This window comes from Lepisma saccharinum, chromosome 12, assembly GCF_977018435.1.
Source record: "Lepisma saccharinum chromosome 12, izLepSacc3.1, whole genome shotgun sequence".
NCBI classification, from domain to species: domain Eukaryota; kingdom Metazoa; phylum Arthropoda; class Insecta; order Zygentoma; family Lepismatidae; genus Lepisma; species Lepisma saccharinum.
In genome coordinates, this window is record NC_139240.1 from 69,101,064 (window position 1) to 69,124,083 (window position 23,020).

Sequence of the window (23,020 nt, forward strand, 5' to 3'; positions counted from 1 at the left end):
GCTTGAGCCCCCCCCAAGCCGTATGGAGTTGGCACCTATGTGTCAGTTCATACTGAATGTACCAGCACTGGTTGCTTGACCATTTTTGAAAATTTTCATATTTTTGTTGTTCTAACCCCTATGCAGGGATAGTTCAAAGCAAAAAAAAAAAAAAAGGTAAAGTGTTCCCCTGTGCATAGCACCACGCCATGAAGGCGTATAGGGGGTGTGAGGGTAACGCCCCACACTTTCTTGATCCGGTTGTGAGTGGGGGTGATGTGATCAGCATCACGCCCCTGACCGCCTTTACCCCCCAGGGTTTCCCCCAGGTACCCATGTTATTCGACGCTGGGTAGGCGCCGGGGCCGCTTCCACCGTTAGAAAAGTTCCCGGATTTGAACCGGCTGGGGATCGAACCCGGGATCTTGAGCATGGTAGTCAGACGCGTTACCGACTGAGCCACCGCGGCCATTCAAAGCAGACATTATTTTTCTAAAACCTGACTTTGTTTAAAAATTGTGTCCATTTTTTGGCCGTTGCAGACAGTTCTGATAACTCAGCTAAGAAAAATAATAGAAAGCTGTGGAAAACATCATTGTTAACTCAGCTAAGAAAAATAATAGAAAGCTGTGGAAAACATCATTGTTTTCATTATATATCAAGCTTTATATTACTGCCCTGTACATTTTTACACAATCTCAAATGCAAATGACTGAAATTTAAGGCCAGAACTGATATTCAATTTTGAAGAGAATTCTTTAGTAGGGAAGTAATATCACATCAGAACTATCATTTTTTTTAGCTCCAAGTTCATTTTTCAGGTTACGTGCAACTTACTAACTTGATAAACAATAAATAAAATAAAATACTTATTATTCTTACTTACATTCAGTATGTGTTGAGTAATTGACAACGTTTCAGGGACCACTGTCCCCTTTACTTTTGAATGACATAATGCAGAGGGGAAAAAGAGAGGGGGGAGATCTAAGTCGCTCACGACCTCATGCATTCCGAAGGAAGTCATTGACTGTTAACATGTGATCAGCAAAAGGCCGGAGGGGTTCTTTTTTAATAAGTGTAGCAGTGGGGTTTTAATAGATTTTAATAGGAGGAAATTTTACATAGTGTTTAGTAAGAAAAAGTTCAGGTCAGTCGTAATGGAATCCCAATATTTTATCCTATCCATGTAAACCTAATCCTTGCCATTGCTGTTGACGAAGCTTCGTGGGCAACCGTGAAGCCGATAAACAGACCTGAAGAAGGGGACAGTGGTTCCTGAAACGTTGTCAATTACTCAACACATACTCACCGAACGTAAGTAAGAATAATAAGTATTTTATTTTATTTAATGTATATCCAAGGTTTTGACAGATAATATTACATATTTGTCATATTGGACCAAGTATCTATCAATAAGAAAAAAATTGGAAGCAAATCCATGACTATGAAGCAACCTTCTCTGGGTGATTTCACGTGGAATGAACCATGTATGGATTATCCGGATATCCAAACTGTCTGGGTTATCCAGATATTTGGATTAACCAAATTTTCCAGATATTCAATAACTGAATATTCAGATTATCCGCAATATCCGATGTGAGCATAATATTTTATGGTTTATCCATTTTATGGGCTATCCATATATTCTTTTATTCGTCATGTTCGTATTTCACTGTATGGATTTTCTAAAAATCAGTCATCAAATCTATACTATGCGGATATTCAGCCGGAGTTGTTTTCAAACGCCCTCCCAATCTCCAAAACATCCTGGTCCACCGCAATCCACCTACTCACAATCAACTCGCACCTGCCCACAAATGCAACCGCCCAAGGTGCAAAACCTGCCCCATATTTGTCACTTCCCGCACCCTCCAGATCCACACTGCCACCGGCAAATTCACCCTCTACTCCAAAGGAACCTGCTACAGCTCTAACCTAATTTATATCCTCACGTGCAACATCTGTGGGAGCTTCTACCTGGGGGAAACATCCACAGCCCCGAACCTCCGCATCAACAACCACCGCTCCTCTACCCAAAACCTGGACTTTGCTGTTGCCATTCACACCAATCACCACAATATTCCTTTTAATGACTGCTTCCAGGTAGTGATCATCCACTCCTTGCCCCAATCCACCAACACCTCAATACGTAGAAGATGGGAGAGGGCCTACATATCGACCATGAATGCAACCACACCTCCAGGCCTGAACAAGGCCACCCAGTAACGCTCCTCATCCTCTTATCTTCACCCTCACCACCACCTTTCCCCAAATCAACCCCCCCCCCCACCACCACTCACAGTTTTCGACAAGCCTGGCGAAAGAACCATCTATATATATTTTTTGTGCCACTGTCAACACTTTTTTTTTGGGACCTGGCAACACTGCAGGTCATGCTTACTCTTCCTTCTTGTCACCAAGTTCTACAACGTCTCTCTACTCCTGAAGATGTGACATACCATCAAGATAAATTGAATTTTTTCTGTGTCTGGTGAGTGTTTCCTCTCTCCTCTTTCACTTTTTATTTAGCCCTTGTGGCCCTCCTTCCTTTTATCCTATATATATCCATGGATTATACATTGCATCCGAAACAGATATCAGATAATTTGAAATCTGGATATCTGTTATCCATATTTCGAGCCCATCCCTAGTTGTTTCAGTATATTTGCATGAAAGTAGATGTGAATAAATGCAGATACATCGGCATCGGTGGCCTAGCATAAGTTAACATCTGTGGTTTTATTTTTCCACGAATGTATTAGGATGTAGTAGTGAAGTGAATGTTTATCAGTGATTGTGAAAGAGAGAAAAAAATATCATTAAGTCAGTCTGTGTATAAGGTAAGTGTTTTTTACTTGTTCATGTATGAAATAAACATATTAGGTCAGTTAAAAATTAAATGCAATCATTTTTTTTTATTTTTCACAGCAACAATAGAAAACTTACAATGATATCATTTTCCAACATAGTCCCCCTGCACTTCAATATGCTTGGTCCAACGTTCCACAAGCTTTCCGATACCCTGAGAAAAATAGGTTTTCGGTTGAGCAGCAAGCCACGTATGCACCTCTTCCTTCACCTGTTGTTCTGTGTCGAATCGACGGCCTCTTAAAGCATCTTTAAGTGTACCGAACAGATGGTAATCCGACGGGGCGAGATCGGGACTGTATGCAGGATGCTTTAACACCTCGAAGCCCAGATTCTGAAGAGTTTGAGCAGTGTTGGCAGTGGTATGGGGACGCGCGTTGTTATGCAACAAAAGAATGCCTTCCGACACTCGACCTCGGCGTTTGCTTCGAATTGCAGGCTTCAACTTGTTCGAAAGCATATCACTGTATCGTTCACTGTTTATTGTTGTCCCCTTTTCCACATAATGTTCCATAATTACCCCTTCTGAGTCCCAAAAAAGTGTGAGCATCACTTTTCTGCAGAGTGTTCACGCTTGACACTTTTCTTTTTCACTGGAGATTCAGGGTGTTTCCATTCCATGCTCTGGCATTTGCTCTCAGGTTCGAAGTGATGGATCCATGTTTCATCTCCAGTGATGATTCGTTTCAAAAAGGCTTCACCTTCGTTAGCATGTCTTACCAGTAATTGCTGACAGATTGTCACACGATTTTGCTTGTTCTCGTCAGGGAGTTCTTTACGGACCCATCTCGCACAGACTTTATGAAAGTTGAGCCTGTTATGGATAATTTCATATGCAGAACCATGACTAACGTGCATATGGTTTGCCAATTCAACAGTCACTCGTCGGTTATTCAGAACCAGCTCACGGACTTGCTCAATGTTGTCATCAGTAGTGGATGTGGCTGGACGACCTGCTCTTTCCTCGTTCTTCACACTTGTTCGACCGCTTTTGAACTTTTCAGTCCACTGGTAAACACTTCGCAGCGGTAAAAGATTGTCACCGTATTGTGCTGAAAGTCTTCTAAGGATTTCAGCTCCTGGTACAACTTCAGACCACAAAAAACGGATCACAGAACGCTGTTCTTCTGTGGTGCACAGCCATGTTGACTTGGCAACACTGCAGAGCAAAATGAAGTGATGACACTGTAACCTGCCACAAGCGAAGACAACGATACTATCTATCGGCTTGCGAGCGCAGTAACCTGTACAGCCAACCTAAGGCAGAAAAGAAAAACATTGCATATACTTTTTGACTAACCTAATACATCTTGTATTTACATACATTTATTCCTTGAAAATTAGATTTACATGTTGCTCCAGCGTGAAATGTTTCTCTGTTATAGAGTGCGAGAATAATTTCACCATGCCTGCCTCCAGGAACAGTTGCCGTCAGAGACTTGAAAATCTATCCCACAGAATGCCGCCAGAAGGGAACGACTTACAAAGGCCAGCTCGTGATTCAGTTGGCGTGGTCTGTAAATGGTGAAGAGCAGCCAGTTATGGAAAGATTACTTGGGGAGATACCTATCATGGTCAAGGTAATTTAAATGTCTGCATGTTGTTTCTCTAGTCACATTCATATGAAAATTAATAGGGATGTTACAGATTAGTTGGTACTCTATCGGTATTGTCCAATATAGACATGTTGGTGTATCAGTTTATCGGTAAAGTTACCATTATTTTACTGATCCGATATATACATACATATACACCCTCATCTGTCAAATCTGTGGTTACTTCTACCTGGGTGAAACCTCTACCCCCTGAACCTCCGCATCAATAACCACAGAGCCTCTACCCAAATATCCAACTTCACCATCGCCATCCACACACAACAGCCACAACACCACCTTCAACAACTGTTTCCATGTAGCCATAATATATCTATTACCCCACACTGGCACCTCCACCAGCAGGTGATGGGAAAGGTCCTACATATCAGGGATGCATGCCACCATACCCCCCTGGACTGAACCTAGCCACCCAATAAGTATTACTCCATTCCCTCCCAAGCCGCAACCCACCCACCATCCATCCCGCAGTAAACACTTGTGAAAAGATCTGCTCGTAAAAAAACCCATGTTCTATCACTTGTTTCTGGCACCACTGCATGGACGCTGGCGTCAGTATTCTGTGCCTCTACGCTTTTGTTTACTTTCATTCTTTTTACCTACATATGACAATGAGGCTATAGCCTCGACATATCAGACTTTTCTTCAATTGTGGTAAGTGTTTACTGTCTCCTACACCATTTTTGTTTATTTGCCCTTCTGGCACTCTTTCTCATTCTATCCCTTATATATATGTATAATAATATCTGATAATTTCGTTCAAAATTCTGCCATTTTATAATTATTATGGATAATTTACATGCCCCGCTTTTTAAAAAAGCAAATTTCTCAATATGCAACTTCTTTTGAACTACAGTCACCTGGAAACAAACATTTATTAAGAAGCTCAATGAACCAATCAGGTTTTTCAAGGACCATTTGGAATTTTATATCGAATAGGTAGAATGTCGTTTATTGGTGTAAACTTGATCGGCATCGGCCAAAATTTCATATCGATCCATCTCTACTTTTTAATTACTATAGTATGCAATTCAGGAATATTGTCCACGTGATAGTATATTGGCTTAGTCACTTTATGTATGCTGAATATCAATTCCTCTATCTCTCCACCCTGTTTCTGAATTTGACATGAACACTAATGGATCATGTTGAGCGAGTATTTTTTACGTCAATTTTATTGGTATGTAAAAGTACTTAAAAAGTACTATAAAATGAACTACTTACAATTTGTGAGTATATACGTTTTATAGAAAACAACGTTTCAAGACATAACTGGCCCCTTCATCAGGTTCACAATCTAGGCGAGTGGAATCATCTTCATGGCCACGTGAATTATAATAAAAGACAAGGAGTAAGGTAATGGTAAAAATTAAGGATAAGAAGGTATTTCGTAACAACTGGCCCCTGTACACATAAATCTTCATATTCCCTTCTTTCCTTTTAAGAACTTCGAATCTAAAAATGAACCATAAGAAACTTCACCACATTAACACGTTAAAACTCCACATCGTGCCACACATGACCTTATGGCGACTGGTTTGGTTTCTCGCTGAATGCCGGAAGTTGCCAGACTCGTGCCCCTGCCCACTTCTCTTCCGCTCCTATCCCCCCCTACTACGTCATTTTAAACTCGAAATCCTGGATCTCGCGGGTCGCGTTGATTACAGCTGGAGTGACCTGAAAGTCGATACTTTTTCCTTTACTTACGTCCCATCTCTTGAACGTCTTGATCCATAATTCATCAACATTTCCATCATGCCTATTCAATTTATTAATCCTGTCTTTGCAAATAAATGCCGCTTCATATACGTTTCTACTTATTGGTTTATTTTCAACTCTGAGCACCTATCTTTTCCTAATTTTATACCCTTCTTCAATTACGTGTTCAGACAGCCCCGTTCTTGGAGCCCCTCTCTAATATCCTTATTGTGCTCTCCCGATCTAATCTTCATACTCATTTCAATTTCTAATTCGGTTGAGAATTGAAGATGAAAAGCCTTGTCACGATCTTGAAATAAGGAAGCTGGAGGTGGAAGTGAAGACAAACTCATTTTACTGATTTTTAAAGACACTAATGTCAATATTTTCAAATTGAAATAAATTTGGAAAGAACATTTTGCATAATTTCCAGGATATTCGACACCACGAAATCGTCACATGACATTTTTTTTTTTTTTTACCTGACTATAAAATTCTCAGACTCGGTATCAATTTTGATCGATGAATACATTGGAACTCAGCCCTAACATTTAATATAGTTTTGGAAGTACAATTTCTGCGTTGGTTCATTCTTCTACTTTGGTTACTGCCGGTTTTCTTATACAATATCATGGACACATTGTACTCTTATATTAAAATATTGATACCTTTCTTTTTTCAGTCATCTAAATGTAATATTAGTAATCTCTCTCCAAAAAATTTGGTTGATAAGAAAGAGCATGCTGATGAATTTGGAGGCTATTTTATTGTAAAAGGACATGAAAGGCTAATTCGAATGCTTATTATGACAAGAAGAAACTATCCAATAGCCATCCAAAGAAATTCATGGAAAAGTAGAGGAGCGCAATTTTCTGATAAAGGTGTTCTTATACGTTGCGTAAAGCCGGATGAAACATCAACAGTAAGTATTCTTAAATCTATTTGTAGTATATGTACACAAGCAAGCTTGGTGTTACTAATAATATAATTAAATTCATTAATAGGTAGAATGGGTGTTACAGTCAACTCGACAATGACTTCAGGAATAGCATCCCTCTTGAAGTAATGACTTGTTTCCCGGGAATCGGGAGACAATTTTTTAAAAAAGGTTGAAAATTTAATTAAAGTGGCCGCGGTGGCTCAGTCGGTAATGCGTCTGACTACCATACTAAAGGTCCCGGGTTCGAACCCCGGCCGGTTCCAATCCGGGAACTTTTCTAACGATGGAAGCGGCCCCGGCGCCCACCCAGCGTCGAATAACATGGGTACCTGGGGGAAACCCTGGGGGGGGGGGTATAGGTGGTCAGGGGCGTGATGCTGATCACATCACCCCCACTTGCGACCGGATCAAGAAAGTGTGGGGCGTTACCCCCACACCCCCTATACGCCTTCATGGCGTGGTGCTATGCACAGGGGAGCACTTTACTTTTTTACCTTTACCTTTTATTTAGTTTTGCAGAATATTTTTTTATACATTTTTTGATATCGTGTACATTATGTAAATGTAAATAAACAAGAGTACAGTTAACCATGCATACATAATAAATATAAACATGTGATTTGGAACTTATAAGTTTATGACCTATGTCAACAAATGCTCGTAAAATGAAAGCTTGAGAGTATTTGAATAATTGGATAAAATCCGTTGTTTGGTGGTTTAAACTACCGAAGCAAAAGGTAAAAAAGCGATTAAGTGCAAATGTGTTTTTTTTTTAATTTTTACTTAACGAGGGTACGTAAATACCACCACAAGTTTTTCTGTTTTCCTGAAGGTTGTTTTCCAAGAAGCCCCGTCTAATTCGCTGCACTTTTGACTCTTTCTGCACTCGAGCATCTAGTTCGTTCCACGGAACAACACTGACTCGCCTACTACATTGATTTTGAGTCAAGTAGTGCATTTGGTGTTTGCACTCCATTCTGGAGCGGTGTATGGTCACGTGGTGCATGCTAACTAATCAAATGAACATTTAAAGCAGCAGAGAAGCATTTGTTGTATATTCTGAACTTGACAACCGCCTATTGTCTACTTGGTTGAAGGTAATTTCATTGCACCAGCCTGACACTGGAATACACCTTCTCTACCCCGAGTATCAAAAAGTGCAGCGAATTGGACTGGGCCAGAGACGCATGCCAGTTCTCTCTTCAGTCTGAAACTTTCTATCAGGAAATGCCATAATGTGCATAATTTGATTTCCTGCTAATTTTGGGTTTTGCTATTTTTTCAGAACAATGTTTTGCATTTCATCACTAACGGGTCTGTCAAGTTGATGTTCAATCAGCGTCGGCAACTGTATTTTGCTCCGTTAATGTTAATTCTGAAAGCACTTCTTGATGTAACTGATCAGTATATTTACTCTCAGCTGATCGAAGGAATGGAAGATGATTTGTATTACATGAGGTACGTAAAAAAGTAAAGTGCTCCTCTGTGCTTTGCACTGTATAGGGGGTGTGGGGTTAGGGCCTCACTTTCTTGATCTCGGCCGAACCTAGCGTGATGTGATCAGCATCATGCCCCTGGCTGCCTTTACCCCCCCGAGGTGCATCCAGGTACCCACTATATATGATGCTGGGTGGGCACCGGAGCCGCTTCAACAGGTTGAAAAAGTCCCGGTTCTCCCCTACCGGGGATCAAACCTGAGTCTCTTGCATGGTAGTCTGACGCCCTAACGACTGAGCTACCGCGGCTAATGTACATGAGGGACGTAGCATTTTGAATGCAGAGTGAGTAATATTTTTGACCCTACCCAATTGTGTAAGTGAATGTGTACAACAGCATTGTGTTAAGAAATGGAATTTGTTATTACATTATTATTGTGTGTGCAATTATAAATATTTTCAAGATAAAGTGCAGTGGTAGTTGCAATGAAAATTTTAAATATTAAAGTTTGTAAATATTTTCAATATGGCTGTGCTGAACCATTTTGAACTGATGCCGATATTCTCACACTGATTTCCACTGATACCGATACCAATATAATTCCAATTTAAAATAACAAAGGCTGGTTACCAAGTCATACTAACTCATCACATCACATTCCTTTAATTACATGAAATAATTCCCAAATTATTCTCGTGTAGCATTAAAACACTTTAAAATGCCACGACTTTTGGTAATTTTTTTACGAGTGTATTTAAACCTTGAGGATGTAAAGGAAAAAGGTTTCTGAAATGATGCAAGACTTTTCAAGTGTTGCAGGTACACCAAAAAATCAGTATGATTATGATTGTGTCTCTTCTTCAGTTTCATGTAAACACATTCTTGTCGTTTTGGTTAACCCGGAGAGGGAGAAGAGCGATGTAAAAATATATACAAATACAGTGATTAAAATAATGCTTGTCTGACTGGCTCTGTTTATGCAAAATAATCGAACAGTTATTTTTAGTGATTTTTATGTGATTTTATCTGCAACATTTCGTTCTGGTTTCCCAGAACTTTTTCAAGCTACACATACAACAACACAACCTCGCGTAGCTAGTTGCTCTACACTTCTGTGCCATGTGAGGTTGTGTTGTATGTGTAGCTTGAAAAAGTTCTGCGAAACCAGAACGAAATGTTGCAGATAAAATCATATAAGAATCACTAAAAATAGCTGTGCTAGATTATTTTGCATGTACAAAAAGTGGTTATGCGAACCTTCAAAAAGAACATTGAGGCTCTGTTTATACCATGCTGTACATTTTGAAAATTTGTGCGTTTACACACTAAATATATTCACAGTATAAAAAGTGTAAAAAACTGACGTGAGTGAGTATAATAGTCATAAAACTCCTTGCATATGACGTTTCGCGAAGCTCTTCAGGTATTTCTTTTCAGTATATAAAATACTTCGTCATATATGTAAAAATTAGGGATGGGCCGATATGAAATTTCGGCCGATACCGATAAAATACCGATATTAAGTTTACCGATACCGATAACCGATATTCTACCGATCCGATATAAAATTAGAAGTGGTCCTTGAAGAACCTGAAACGTTCATTGACCTCCTTAATAAATTGTTTCAATGTGACTGCGGTACAAGGGAAGTTGCATATTTAGACATTTACTTTTTTAGAGATGAGAGCATGGAGATTATCTATAAAAAATTACAACAAAATGGCAGAATTTTGCACTATTTTATCAGATATTTATTGATATATCAGATCGGTAAAATAATCGGCAATTTTACCAATAAACCGATACACCGATATGCCTATATCGGCCGATACCGATAGAGTAACGATTAATCGGTCCCATCCCACTTAAAAATAAATCCAGGATTAGGTAAAAAAGGGTATTGGGATATAGAATTTAAAATTACATGAATTTAAAAATGCCATGTAGGCTAAGAGATAATTCTATTCTACCATACCGAATGAGTGAGAGCTCCCCGAAATATAGAGGAATATTTTACTGAATACAAAAAGGATGGAAAGAGGCGAAAAGAGGTCAGAGATGAGAAGGCCGTGTATAAGATAACTTGCTCTTGTAATTAAGAATATATTGGACAAACCGGAAGAAGCATGGGAACTCGCTGGGACGAGCATGACAAGGATATTAGGGAACAATCTCCGAAGACCGGGCTTTCTGAACATGTTTTAGAATTAAAACATAAGGTTAGAAGAAAACTTCATAAACAACCTGATAGGAACGTTCACGAGGCTGCAAATATTTGTGTTGATAGGGGGAAAAAACTAAATAGGGATGACTGTAACTTGAATGAGGCCTTTATCAACATGTTTAAACGGTGGGGAAAAAACAGTGAAGAGTCTGTTAAATTCCACGTCACGCCGGAAGTGAAGCTGCTTCGGAATCTGTGGAGTTCTCATTGGAGGGGATGTAGCATTCATACGCTACAGTAGTCATTCATTCTGTATGGTAGTATGGGTACACAGTTCTTTTAGAATTTTCTCTTGGCGTATATGGCATTTTTAACTTCATGTAATATTAAATTCCATATCCCAATACCCTTTTTTACCTAATCCTGGATTTATTTTTACATATATGACTAAGTATTTTATATACTGAAAAGAAATACGTGAAGAAGCGAAGCATAGCTTCGCGAAACGTCGTCTGCAATGAGTTTTACGACTATTATACTCACTCACGTAAGTTTTTCATACTTTTTATACTGTGATTATACCATGCTGCCCCATCCATCATTCTGTTTCATTTGCAATAAAAATATGTAGCTGTGGTATCGGCTAATACCAACAACCACATAAAGGACACAGAAAAGAAAGAGTACAAGAATAAATTGTTCAATCCACAACCCTCCCTCCCTGCTTGAATGTAGATAAAACAAAACAAATTCCACAGCAACCATCATCCGTCTTTCCCAAGATCTCTGCAATCATCTGGCCTGGAAACAGCCCAGCATGATAGTAATGCTGGATTTAAATATGTTCATCTTTCTTACCCTGCGAGTTTGCAAGCAGGAATTAGAAATTAATGATTTATTTTATTTCCATGCATCGTTCACTAGGTAGTTACATGTCTTTGTGAAGTTTGGTTACAAGTTTAATTTTGCCCGTGCCTTCGATCTTGTCAATCATCTGCTTCCCAGGAGGGTGGGGGATTTATCCAGCTTTTCTCGGGAAAACTACCTATGGAACTTCTTGTGCTGGCCGTCCAACCCGTCACAAGGAAGTGTCAATGAACTTTTGAAATTGAGAAATGTTTACTCGTGGCTGCAATTCAATTCAGTTTCAGATATTCAATTTCCATGTAATCTAATTATTTAACTCGCATGTTTCAGATGTATTGTAAACATGATGCAGCATCTACATCAACAGAATCTTCATACCCAAGCTGAAATTAAGAATTATATTGGAAGCATTTTCCGTGTCAGAGTCACAATGCTACCAGAATGGTACACAGACAACCAAGTTTGTGATTATTTAATAACGTGAGTAAATAAATCATTTTTTTTTAAATTAGGTATAAATAAGTGTATCTGTGAACAGCTGTAAGAATTTCCCAGAGTATGTTAAATTATGGAAGAGTATTAAATTTTTTCTTTACAAAAAGTGGGGGTGGGGAACCCCCAAAGTAAGCCCGCCTCCACCCACATACATTTGAGGGATGTACGTAAGTGTCCTGGTGCCTCAAAATAAACAAGGACTTCAGTTTCCTGAATTCAAGTGGTTCCTAGCCTTTTTTATTCTCCATCATTATTTTCAATTTTATTACATAATTACAAATACAATTAGAAAAAGAAAATAGATTCTATACATACAATTAGTGATTTTGATATTATGTTTTTGTATTGGTCCATTCTGCTGCCTGGAACAGGTTTTGCAATTGTTTATTTATTTACAGAGGACTAGTTTGATTGGTGACTGATCAGACTTATTAGTAGTATAAATTAATTTGAATTAGTTTTTGTTAGTTAAGGCTGTATTGTATGTGTAAATTAGATGAAAATTATTGTAGATTAGGCACACACAGGAGATGTACTACGTAGAAATTTTCAGCAAGAAATGCAGGCTCGAACCCGGGTTGCTGGCATACTGTGCCATTGCTCTAACCACTGAGCTATCGAGCTAGCCTGGCCTTGGCCTCGCCTGATTCTTCGTTGTCGCTCTTTTACCTGCATGGAATCTTCTCTGCTAGTGCTACCACAATGGGATCTGTTGCCTTTTAAAACACAGTAGACTTTGACGTTGCCTGGTTCCTCTCAGCATAGAGATGTTAATTATTGTAGTACATCTCCTGTGTGTGCCTAATCTACAATAATTAACATCTCTACGCTGGTAGGAACCAGGCAACGTCTAAGTCTACTGTGTTTCAAAGGCAACAGATCCTGTTGTGGTAGCACTGGCAGAGACGATTCCATGCAGGTAAAACAGCGACAGCGAAGAATCAGGCGAGGCCAGGCCAGTTCGGTAGCTCAGTGGTTAGATCAATGGTACGGTATGCCGGAAACCCGGGTTCGAGTCCTGGTTGAACCTTCATTTTTCGCTAAAAATTTCTACATAGGTGAAAATTGTTCAGCGCAAGCAGAAGTGAAGGATGGATTCTGACTGTAGTAAACTTATTTTTTGCTAACAGCCTATCAGAACTTACTTTCTGAATACCCTTCACATTTGGACACCTGTTGCTGTGACAGATCAGGCCAATAAAATTTTACTAAAAAAATGTGACTTTGTGTTTATATATGAAAGCAGTTTTGGTCAACTAATTTTTGTTGTTCAGAATTAACTCCCTAAAGCTGGAAATTAAATAATACTGCATGCTTTACCCAAGGCAGTGTTTAAATTGTCCATTTTATGTCTTTTCATGCCCTGAATCAAGCCTGTCTTTAAGAAGATTGCGATTTCAATGGTGAGCTGCAGCTCGGAACACTGTTGCCAACTTAGCTCTTTTAGAGCCAGATCTGGCTCTTTCATGCACTTGTTTGGCTGTAAACTGGGACACCGACCCCCCCTGCCCCACTATGATTCCGTCACTGGCTCCAGCCCACATAGACCAATTTTTGCCATGAGGATACATTTTTCAAGTGATATGTTATATTGGCTGCATTGCCCCACCCCCTTTTACCTCCATAGCTACTTTTTTGTAGCACTGTGGCTGAAGTGAAAATGTCATAATATTGTTATCTGGAAATCCTTTATTTTCTATTTCATACAACCATCAGTGGATTATTGATTGGATTGGGTAATGCCATCAGATCTAACAGTTGGGCTGAAAAGTTCGTAGGCTGACTCATAGATGGCGTTACTAGAATTAAATCCATGTGATTTTTACTTAGTACTAACCTTCAAAAGATACGTGTATAAATTTCACAGCTGCCGGATAATTAGTTCGTGAGATATAGCATTGTGAGTGAAGCAGCTTTTGTTATTGTGAAAAAATGGATAAAAAAGAATTTCGTGTGTTAATATAAAGCATTGCTTTTTGGCGAAAAAAAAATACTGTTGAAGCCAAGGCTTGGCTTGATAAACATTATTCGGACTCTGCACCAGGAAAATCAACCGTTGAGAAGTGGTTTGCTAAATTTAAACGAGGCGAAATGAGCATCGAAGACGATGCACACAGTGGACGCCCCAAAGAGGCTGTTACCGACGAAAACATCAAAAAAGTCCACAAAATAATTTTAAATGATCGTAAAGTGAAGTTGATCGAGATAGCTGAGATTATTACATAGCGTTGTTGGAGCGTTTAAAGGATGAAATCACGAAAAAACGGCCCCATTTGAAGAAGAAAAAAGTGCTGTTTCATCAAGACAATGCACCGTGTCACAAATCAATGAAAACGATGGCAAAATTATATGAATTAGACTACGAATTGCTTCCCCATCCACCATATTCTCCAGATCTGGCCCCCAGTGACTTTTTCCTGTTTGCAGACCTTAAAAGAATGCTCGCTGGAAAGAAATTTAGCACTGATGAAGAGGTAATCGCCGAAACTGAGGCCTATTTTGAGGCTAAAGAGAAATCGTACTATAAAAATGGCATCGAAAAATTGTATGACCGCTATAATCGTTGTATCGCCCTCAAAGGCAACTATATTGAATAATAAAATCGAATTTTGTCAAAAAAATATTTTTTACTATGTTAGCCTACGAACTTTTCAGCCCAACTGTTAGACAGTGAAAACTAAGAATAAATTGTCATCACTTTAATCACTTTAATCACTTTAAAGTTAACGCTTATAGCAGATATCTAAAATTACCCTAGGAGGCATTTTGTCCAGTCTTCGTAAATCTGGCTCCTTGAAAGTCAACTTTAGCTCCATTTTAGGTGAAAATTAGCTCTTTTATGCACATCAGGTTTGGCAACACTGCAGGCATGGCCATACGAGGCAAGGAGAAATGCATTATCCTTATGGGAGCATTATTTTATCAAACCGCCAATGGGGTAGAAAAGTACATGGTCAGAAAAAGGACACATTGAACAATTCCTTGGTCGTAGGGCTGAGTTAGTTTACTTCTTTTCTTTTTTTGTTTACTTTTCAGATTTAAGTGAAATTTAGAGGCAAAAATAAATATTAATGAAGTTAATGTACGTATGTTCATCCAGAATTTTTAAAATTGTTTGCATTAATCATACCATTAACAGCATCACTAAATAAGGTTTGCACAAACCATCTGGAAAGTTTTGTCCAAGGCGCCACTCTTCACATTTTCTTGCATTGTTGGAACCATTTCACTAACCATTTTCATCCTGTATGCCAATTTAGTCTCCTTCAAAATATCAACTTTCTTTCTATTGTTTCAAGTATGTTTACGGCAGTTTGGCGGCATCCATCTATACTTATTCTAAAAGAATGAATTCTTGGCACCTTTTAACAATGGATGTTCATACTTTATCCAAATTTATTCTCCTTCCAAATCTCAACTTATCCATTGTTTGAAGTATGTTGAACCAGTTTGGGAACATCCATCTTTACTTGTTGAAAATCTATTGTTAAAAGGTGCAACAATGGTCGACCAAGCCTCATTGTTGGAGAATAAGTAAAGATTGATGTCCCCAAACTGCCGTAAATGTGGATAAAACAGTGCAGATAGTTGAGATTAAGAAGTTCAATAAATTTGGATAAATTGTGAAAATCCATTGTTAAGGTGACGACAATAGAGGAGCAAGATTCATTGTTGGAAAACAAGTAAAGATGGATGCTACCAAACTGGTTTCAACATACTTCAAAAAATGCAGAAAGTTTGAGATTCGGAAGGAGAATAAATTTGGATAAAGTGTTAAAATCCATTGTTAAAAGGTGCCAACAATGGAAGAGCTAGCTTCATTGTTTTAGAATAAGTAAAGATGTCATAAACGTACTTGAAACAATAGAAAGAATGTTGATATTTTGAAGGAAACTAAACAATGGCGGAAGGCAATAAAGGCCATGAAGCTTAACAATTTAATCAACTAACTTTGTTGATTTCTTCATTATTACCTTCATTGTTAAAGTAAAATATCAGAAAATGTTAACATTATGTACAGTATGTATAATTGTCAAAACAATTACAAAAAAAATAAAACACTGCTTGAAAGAAAATATTAGATTATATCACTAGGGGCGATTCTTTTTTGCCGCGGAGTGTATTTTAAGTTTGCTGGAGGAGAAATAAATTTCATGCCATTAATTGAAGGGCTCGGGTGTAAAACATGGTAACATTTGGTCATTTCTGAGTTCATTAAGAAAAAAAGCTATTAGAAACTATACTGTAGATAAATTATTTTCTTGTTGAGTTTACCAACTTCAGAATGCTTCACTGCATCCAATGCAAATCGTATAACATAGCAATTTCACTCGAAAATTGAAGGATGGCACATTTTACTTTGTAACTCAAGAATAACCCAAATGTCACTTACCATGTTTTACACCCGATCCCTTTAATTATTTAATCCATTGCCAAACATTTCAGTTATAAATAATATTGTGCTTTTCCATTGACTGTATTCTCAATTAATGGCAAACTTGCTAAAAATACCATGTCAGAAAATTTAAATATGTAAGTTATGCTAGCAATTGCATTTGAAATTCACGAATCAACACTGGAGGAGAAAAATAAGGCTGAAAAATTAAGAAAATGCAATATAAACGACAAAAAGTTCTGAAATATGACCTAAATGCCAAAGAAAGATTGAAAAATGCGAGATATAAATGTTTTCTGGTTCTAACTGAAGGGAAACTGGCTGTTATCAGGTTTAGCATTGCTTTCAAGGCTCAGAAAAAATGATTTTTCACAGCCCTAGTTATGAACAATTATTTCCCTTTACTATGTGCTTCAAATTTTTCTTTCCAGCAACAGCCTAGCAATCCATCTGGATAGCCCTGTAGATAAATTCAATCTGTTTGTATCCATGACAAAAAAGCTGTTCTCCTTCGTGCAAGGCAAATGTCGAGCTGAAGGAGCGGATAGCGTAATGATGCAGGAGTTGATGCTTGGGGGACATCTGTATTTGCAAGCTGTCAAAGATAAGCTTGCCAGCTGGTTGGACAATCTTCAGTATATAATACTGAAGAAGAACAAACTCACCTCTGCGGAGTATACATTAACTGAAGGTAGGTGTCTGGGTGGTTTGATTTAAATCAGGTGATTTTAAGAAAATAAATCATTGATTTAAATCATTTTAAATAAATTATTTATACAACAATGTGCGTAAGGAATTTGTATACGTGGGTTATGTTATAAGTCATGGTAACTATTTTTTTTTTTTCTCGTGAACAGGGTGTAACACGAAAAATCTATGATATACGTTTGAAAGTGTATGGAATGTACTTTCGAAAGAAGCCACCAGATGGTGTATGTGAACAACGGTGGGGTAGTAAACATGCACACAAGTACAGTCGGTGAGTGAGAGCATTCGAAAATGGAGGTCATGAAGCGGGAGCAAGGTTCGTACATTAAAATAACAGTTCTCCGTGGCAGAAATGCATGGGAATGCTATACAGAGCTACAGGAAGCACTGGGTGTGCATGCCATGCCCTATGAAACAGTGGCGAGGTGGGTGGAGGCCTTCAAACGGGCCAGAGTGACAACTGCCGAACTGTCTCTCGCAGTGGGCATCCTGCGTCCAAGAACAAAGATGTGCAGGTAATGGTAATTGAACAGTGTTTACAAGAGGACAGGTGCCATGCCTTAATAAAACACAAGTGGATAACTTGGGTCCAAGCTGCTCTAGCACCCACCCAGCATTGTAAAAAGGCTGTACCTGGAGGAAACTCTGGGGGGTAAAGGCGGCCAGGGCATGGTGCTGATTACATCATCCTCATCGTTGACCGTGATCAAGAAAGTGTGAGGCCCTAATTCCACACACCCTAAACGCCTTCATGGCATGGTGCACTTTACATCAGCATCACTTTTGGTGAAAGTACATTAATCTTGCAATCATTGAATGATGATTGTTAGGCTCTTAACTCATTGACATCATGTCTAAATACCTTCGGAGTTGACCAAGAAATCGTATTTAAGTTCCGTAGTGCGGCAGAGAGCCATGTCCTGAAAAGGGAAATTTAACTCGAAAATTTTTGCAAAGAACTGTTATATGATAGGCTCAATTTTTTTTTAGTTTGTCACTTTGATCAGCATTGCTGTCATCGGTGTAATGTAAGATTCGTGAAATTAGTTTGAACCCGTCCCTACACATTGTTTCCCAAAAAATGGGTGTGCTAATTTTGCTGCAATGCAACTGAATATTTGATTTTCTCACCTCAGACATGAGAATAACTAATGCAAAATATGCCTTTGTCAAACCATTTGCCATCGTCTTTCAAACTTTTTCTCTTGGTATTGTTCAATTGTTTTCTTGCATAAGTATTTGTCTCGTCGGCAATATTCTCAAATAAAGGTTCCATGTATTCCAAAAAATATTGAAAGTTCAGTTGGAAACTCTGTCTCATATTTCTGCAACAAGTCTTCACAAACATCAACATATGAACTAAGTAAGTAGACAACATGATTATTATCAGTTTTTGCCCAACTCCAGTCGTTCTGTTTTTTCTGTGTTGTAGCACCAACACGTTTCGATGAAGGGCCAGGCTAGTCACAACTATTTACGTCACATTCTCCACTACTTTCACCTTCAGAATTACTAGATGTAGCACCAAAACTTACTTCAGACTCTGTTCCATCATCACACACATCACTGCCCTCCAAATAACTATCTAAAACACTAGAAGGTTTCTATGTCCCTCTTCATCACCAACAAACAATCGTTTTGATGCCATAATATCAGTTGAGGAGAGCGGCATACAATAAATATTTTTTTTTCTTCACTCAGATACATCGAGTGGTGCCACACCAAGGGAATTTCAAACATCACATATCTGGACTTCATTTTAGAATGAATACAAGTGACATCTATGAGCTACATACTGAACTACATGCATTTCTGTCAAGCAGTGTAGCATTGCGAGCTGAGCTCGCCATACGACTTATGTGTCATAACAGGTTCATGCAAGTCCTGCTCGTCTATTGACGCGAATGGGTTAAGAAAGGAAACAAAGTACAAGGTACTCAAAGTAATGAGCCAAGTGATATTACTCAATATCAGAAGCCACTATTTTTATTCTACCGTGGTAATACATTATTTGGACCTTGTTGTTACTTTTCCAAATAGCATCCAGATTGGTCAACACATTTGTGCTACCGTAACAGCAGCTGGAAAATGCTCCTCTTGTAGAAGACTGTACCCGTATTTCCATACGTGCACACTAGTATCAATATATACATATATCATCTTCCACATTTATTATCATTATCGAACATTCAGCACGTCTCGAAATCCCCGTCGGTTTCTGAGAAGCCAAGCAAAGGTCGTTTGCCTTGCCCACAAAAGGCGACGGCTATATTTACGCTTTCTCTCCCAGAAGCCCCTTTGTCTCCCCAACGTGAAATATTTCCATTCTTCCCTGCAACCAACCCCCTCCTCCACGCCAGCCAATAGAAAGTGGACATGGACAAAAACCCCTAACCCAACGCTGAATTTTGGCGGTGCAGTGTGCGTCTATAAGCTAGACAGAGGACATCGGTGTTGAGAATCTAAGTGAAGAGTCGGTGTTGAGAATTTAAGGTGACAACTGTGTGTCTAGGGATAGTACAGAAAAGTCGGTGCCATGAAGAGTCTGCGTTATGAAGCCAGTGTCCGTCAGTGCCCAGAGTATTGCAAATAACACTTGATTTATGATGAACGGGATAGTTTTCGCTACATATAACGTTTGCATATAAAAGTATACATGTTAATGGTCAGCGTACAGAAGACAGGTGTGAACTGTGACGTGTGCTTCCGCGGCCCGATATACATGTAGGAATCGTCACCGGAGGGCAGTGTGATTGACACCACGGACAGTTGTGACAACCAGGTTCCCTAATGACAGACAATGGAGACATCAATACACAACGCCAGGACATCAGTGTAAGTGCGACCGGAATTGAAATTAAGGTGTGGACTTGCAATTCTCATATCATGTAGAGATTCTGAACATAATACATATTCACATATCACAGTCCATGAATCAACTAGCTATAATTTCATATGCAACCCCATCCTTTTCCCCCATCTCAATAATATTTTCTATTTGTTTATGTGCACCGTGCAGGTACAGCCGGGCATCGAACCCTGGACGGCTTGGTCCCCAACCGCCTATTGTTCGGCTTCAACCAAGCGGCCCAGGGGGGAAAGAGCTAGCCTGTACGGCCACAAGACCGTTTCAGCACGAAGTAACTAAAGGAAAATCTCATCCTTCACCTCGTCATCGATGTCACACTTGATACCCAAAATGCTATTCTTCAACTTAGCAAACAAGTGAAAGTCAGACAGGGCTAGGTCTGGGATGTAGGGAGACTTGTGGTATTATCTTCTAGCCCATATTTTCAATTTCCTATACTGTGCACTCAGCTGTATGGGGATGGGCGTTGGTCATGTTGCAAAATAACATTGTGCCTGTGATAAGCGTTGATGAACAAGAGTCTTTATGATGTTGTGTATAGCACTGTCCAATGTTCAGATAAGGCTCAGTTTTTTGTACAGTTATCCTACGGTCACTTTGGATAAGCTCGTCAATCCAGTCCGTGTTGTTGCACGTGGAAGCTGTTTTTGGCGTACCACTTTGAGACATATCAACGATGTCTGCGTTACCATCTCTAAAATGTTTCACTCACCTTTTCACTGTTCTGTAACCCATGCAGGCATCTCCATAGAAGTTCTGTAAACAATGATGAATTTCTGCATTTCCAACGTTTTATCTAACAAGAAATTCAACCGACAGCAATGAAAGCGAAAGTGCACATGTGCCAGCAGGTGGCTGTACCTGCCATACATGTGGTTTTAACCATAATGGTCAAGGCTTGAGAGTAATCGAACAAGGCTCACGACTTTCAGCTCATGCCTTGTACGTTTACTGAAGGGCTGAATTTCAAATAAAGGAAATGAAAACTGTTAACACACGTAAAATTCTCTTGATTTTACATTCAGTAATCTTTATAGGCAAAAATAGCAAAAATTTGTGTAGAATGACATACAAGATACTAATCATGTTAAACCATAAATAGTGTCATTATCATTAAACTGTAATTAAACATGGCAGCTGATATTTTGCAAACCATCATAAAGAAATTGCCAAAATTCAGCTACAAAGATTATAAAAAATATTTTAAGTTAAAATCATATAGTACATCCAGAATGTTTTATTTTTACTTGAAGAAGAGTTACTGAAATTATTATAGTTTCATTAGCACATTAACATTTCCGTAGTAGGTTCATATATGCAGTATCAGAAACAGAAAAATGTATATTTACATATATTTCTTTTATTTGTTTTAATGAAACATTCAAATATTTTTACAGTGCCGTTTACCAGAAAAAGCTTTTCTATAAAGAAAGATATATCTAAATGTATGGTGCCAAAAAGACATTCAAGCAATTTTAAGCATGTTTTTTTTTTAAAAAATATAAAAGATGTAAATAAAAAATCATCAAAAATAATTTATTTAATACAAATCATTATTATTCACACCCTGGTATGTGTACTAGGAAGGTAACTTAATTTCATGAAAAACTATTTTGGTAAGCATTGTTCAGTAGATGCAGGTATCCATCCTATACAGCTTGACCAAGAAGATAGAAACCATCTGCCACCGCCATTAAATCTTCAACCATAAACAAGTGAATGGAGTGTGGGCAATGCGATCAGCTGCTTGCATGTAATATAGGCCTTGTTTCACCAAAATGTGTTGTGCTGTACATGTCAGCCTCATCTTCATTCAGTGCCAAACGTTAGTATCAGCATGAAGAGAAAAAAAAATGTACACTGTGAATGTAGAAATATAATAACTTTTCACAACAATTCTAGGAGGAAAATTATAAATACGTATGGCAACATGAGATACTTAGGTAGAAGTGAAGGGGATGTGAAAGGAAGAAAACAAATGACTGTCTACTTTAGTTTGCAAGTTTGCCTGGGTTTCTCTCATCTTCGTGGAGCTGAAATGCCGTTTTGAATGGGTTTATCTCATCTTGGTAGAGCTGAAATGCCATTTTGAATGTTTTTCTAATGTCACATTTTAAAAATTTCACCATTCTTATCATAAGATGAAGGTACACACACACACACACACAACACGACTTTACATGACTAGTCATTGTACACTTCTCTGTGGGTGTATCCATGCTGAAAATATTTTAAGCAATATTCTGAATTTTCAGGTGAATTGCAGTGGGCATTCGGAAAATCTACTGGCCTAGAACATAGCATAGAAACATTTTTAGCAACAGGAAACATTAGATTTAAAACTCTATCGGGAGCACCGCAAGATAAAGGTAAGCAGTAGATTATTATACACATACAGTGTGTCCAAAAATACTGTTTACACTCTTTGAATGTTAATAACAGAGAAATTATTAAGTATATCTGGCTTGGACGTTTTCTATTTGAAGCTGCGTGTGTAGGCATTCTGTTGTTTTTAGTTCCATCACAGCACACCAGGTGGTAGGCATTTGTGTATCCACAGTGGCAGAGGTGAGCAATGTAAGAAGTGTCAAATAAACACCCAGATCCCCCAATTTAACAATGTTAGATTTCTACCTCTGGGAAACTGAAGAACGATGTGTACCCCACAATGCCATGGTCACTGGATGAGACTACTACCTGTGCTTCCTTTCCTGTGGAAACCATATCTGCTGTTTGTTGATTGGTTGATCTCTTCTATAGCATCGCATACAAACTATGTGACACACAAAACAGTTCATGCTTGCTGTTATTAGTGTTCTCATTATTAATTATTCAAAGAATATAAACACTATTTTGTGACACACTATATATTTATGTATGTGTGTGTGTGCGGTTTGTTTCGTGTCATGTGCGTGAGAGATACAGAGCCAGCTACCAGCTTCGTTTTGATCTTGGTGACTCACCAAGATCATTATGTAAAGGAAGG

At 38.6% G+C, this 23,020-nt stretch overlaps 1 protein-coding gene across 1 annotated transcript in view; it reads left to right on the forward strand.

Annotated features, from left to right (window-relative positions):
- Polr1B (RNA polymerase I subunit Rpl135) overlaps nt 1–23,020 on the forward strand; it is a 71,972-nt gene that overhangs the window by 9,084 nt on the left and 39,868 nt on the right. The window contains exons 3-8 of the mRNA XM_083132592.1: nt 4,233–4,427; nt 6,841–7,080; nt 8,384–8,556; nt 11,897–12,046; nt 16,889–17,148; nt 22,290–22,403. Of these exons, the coding sequence (XP_082988718.1) occupies nt 4,233–4,427; nt 6,841–7,080; nt 8,384–8,556; nt 11,897–12,046; nt 16,889–17,148; nt 22,290–22,403 (1,132 nt within the window). The remainder of the gene's footprint in view (nt 1–4,232; nt 4,428–6,840; nt 7,081–8,383; nt 8,557–11,896; nt 12,047–16,888; nt 17,149–22,289; nt 22,404–23,020) is intronic.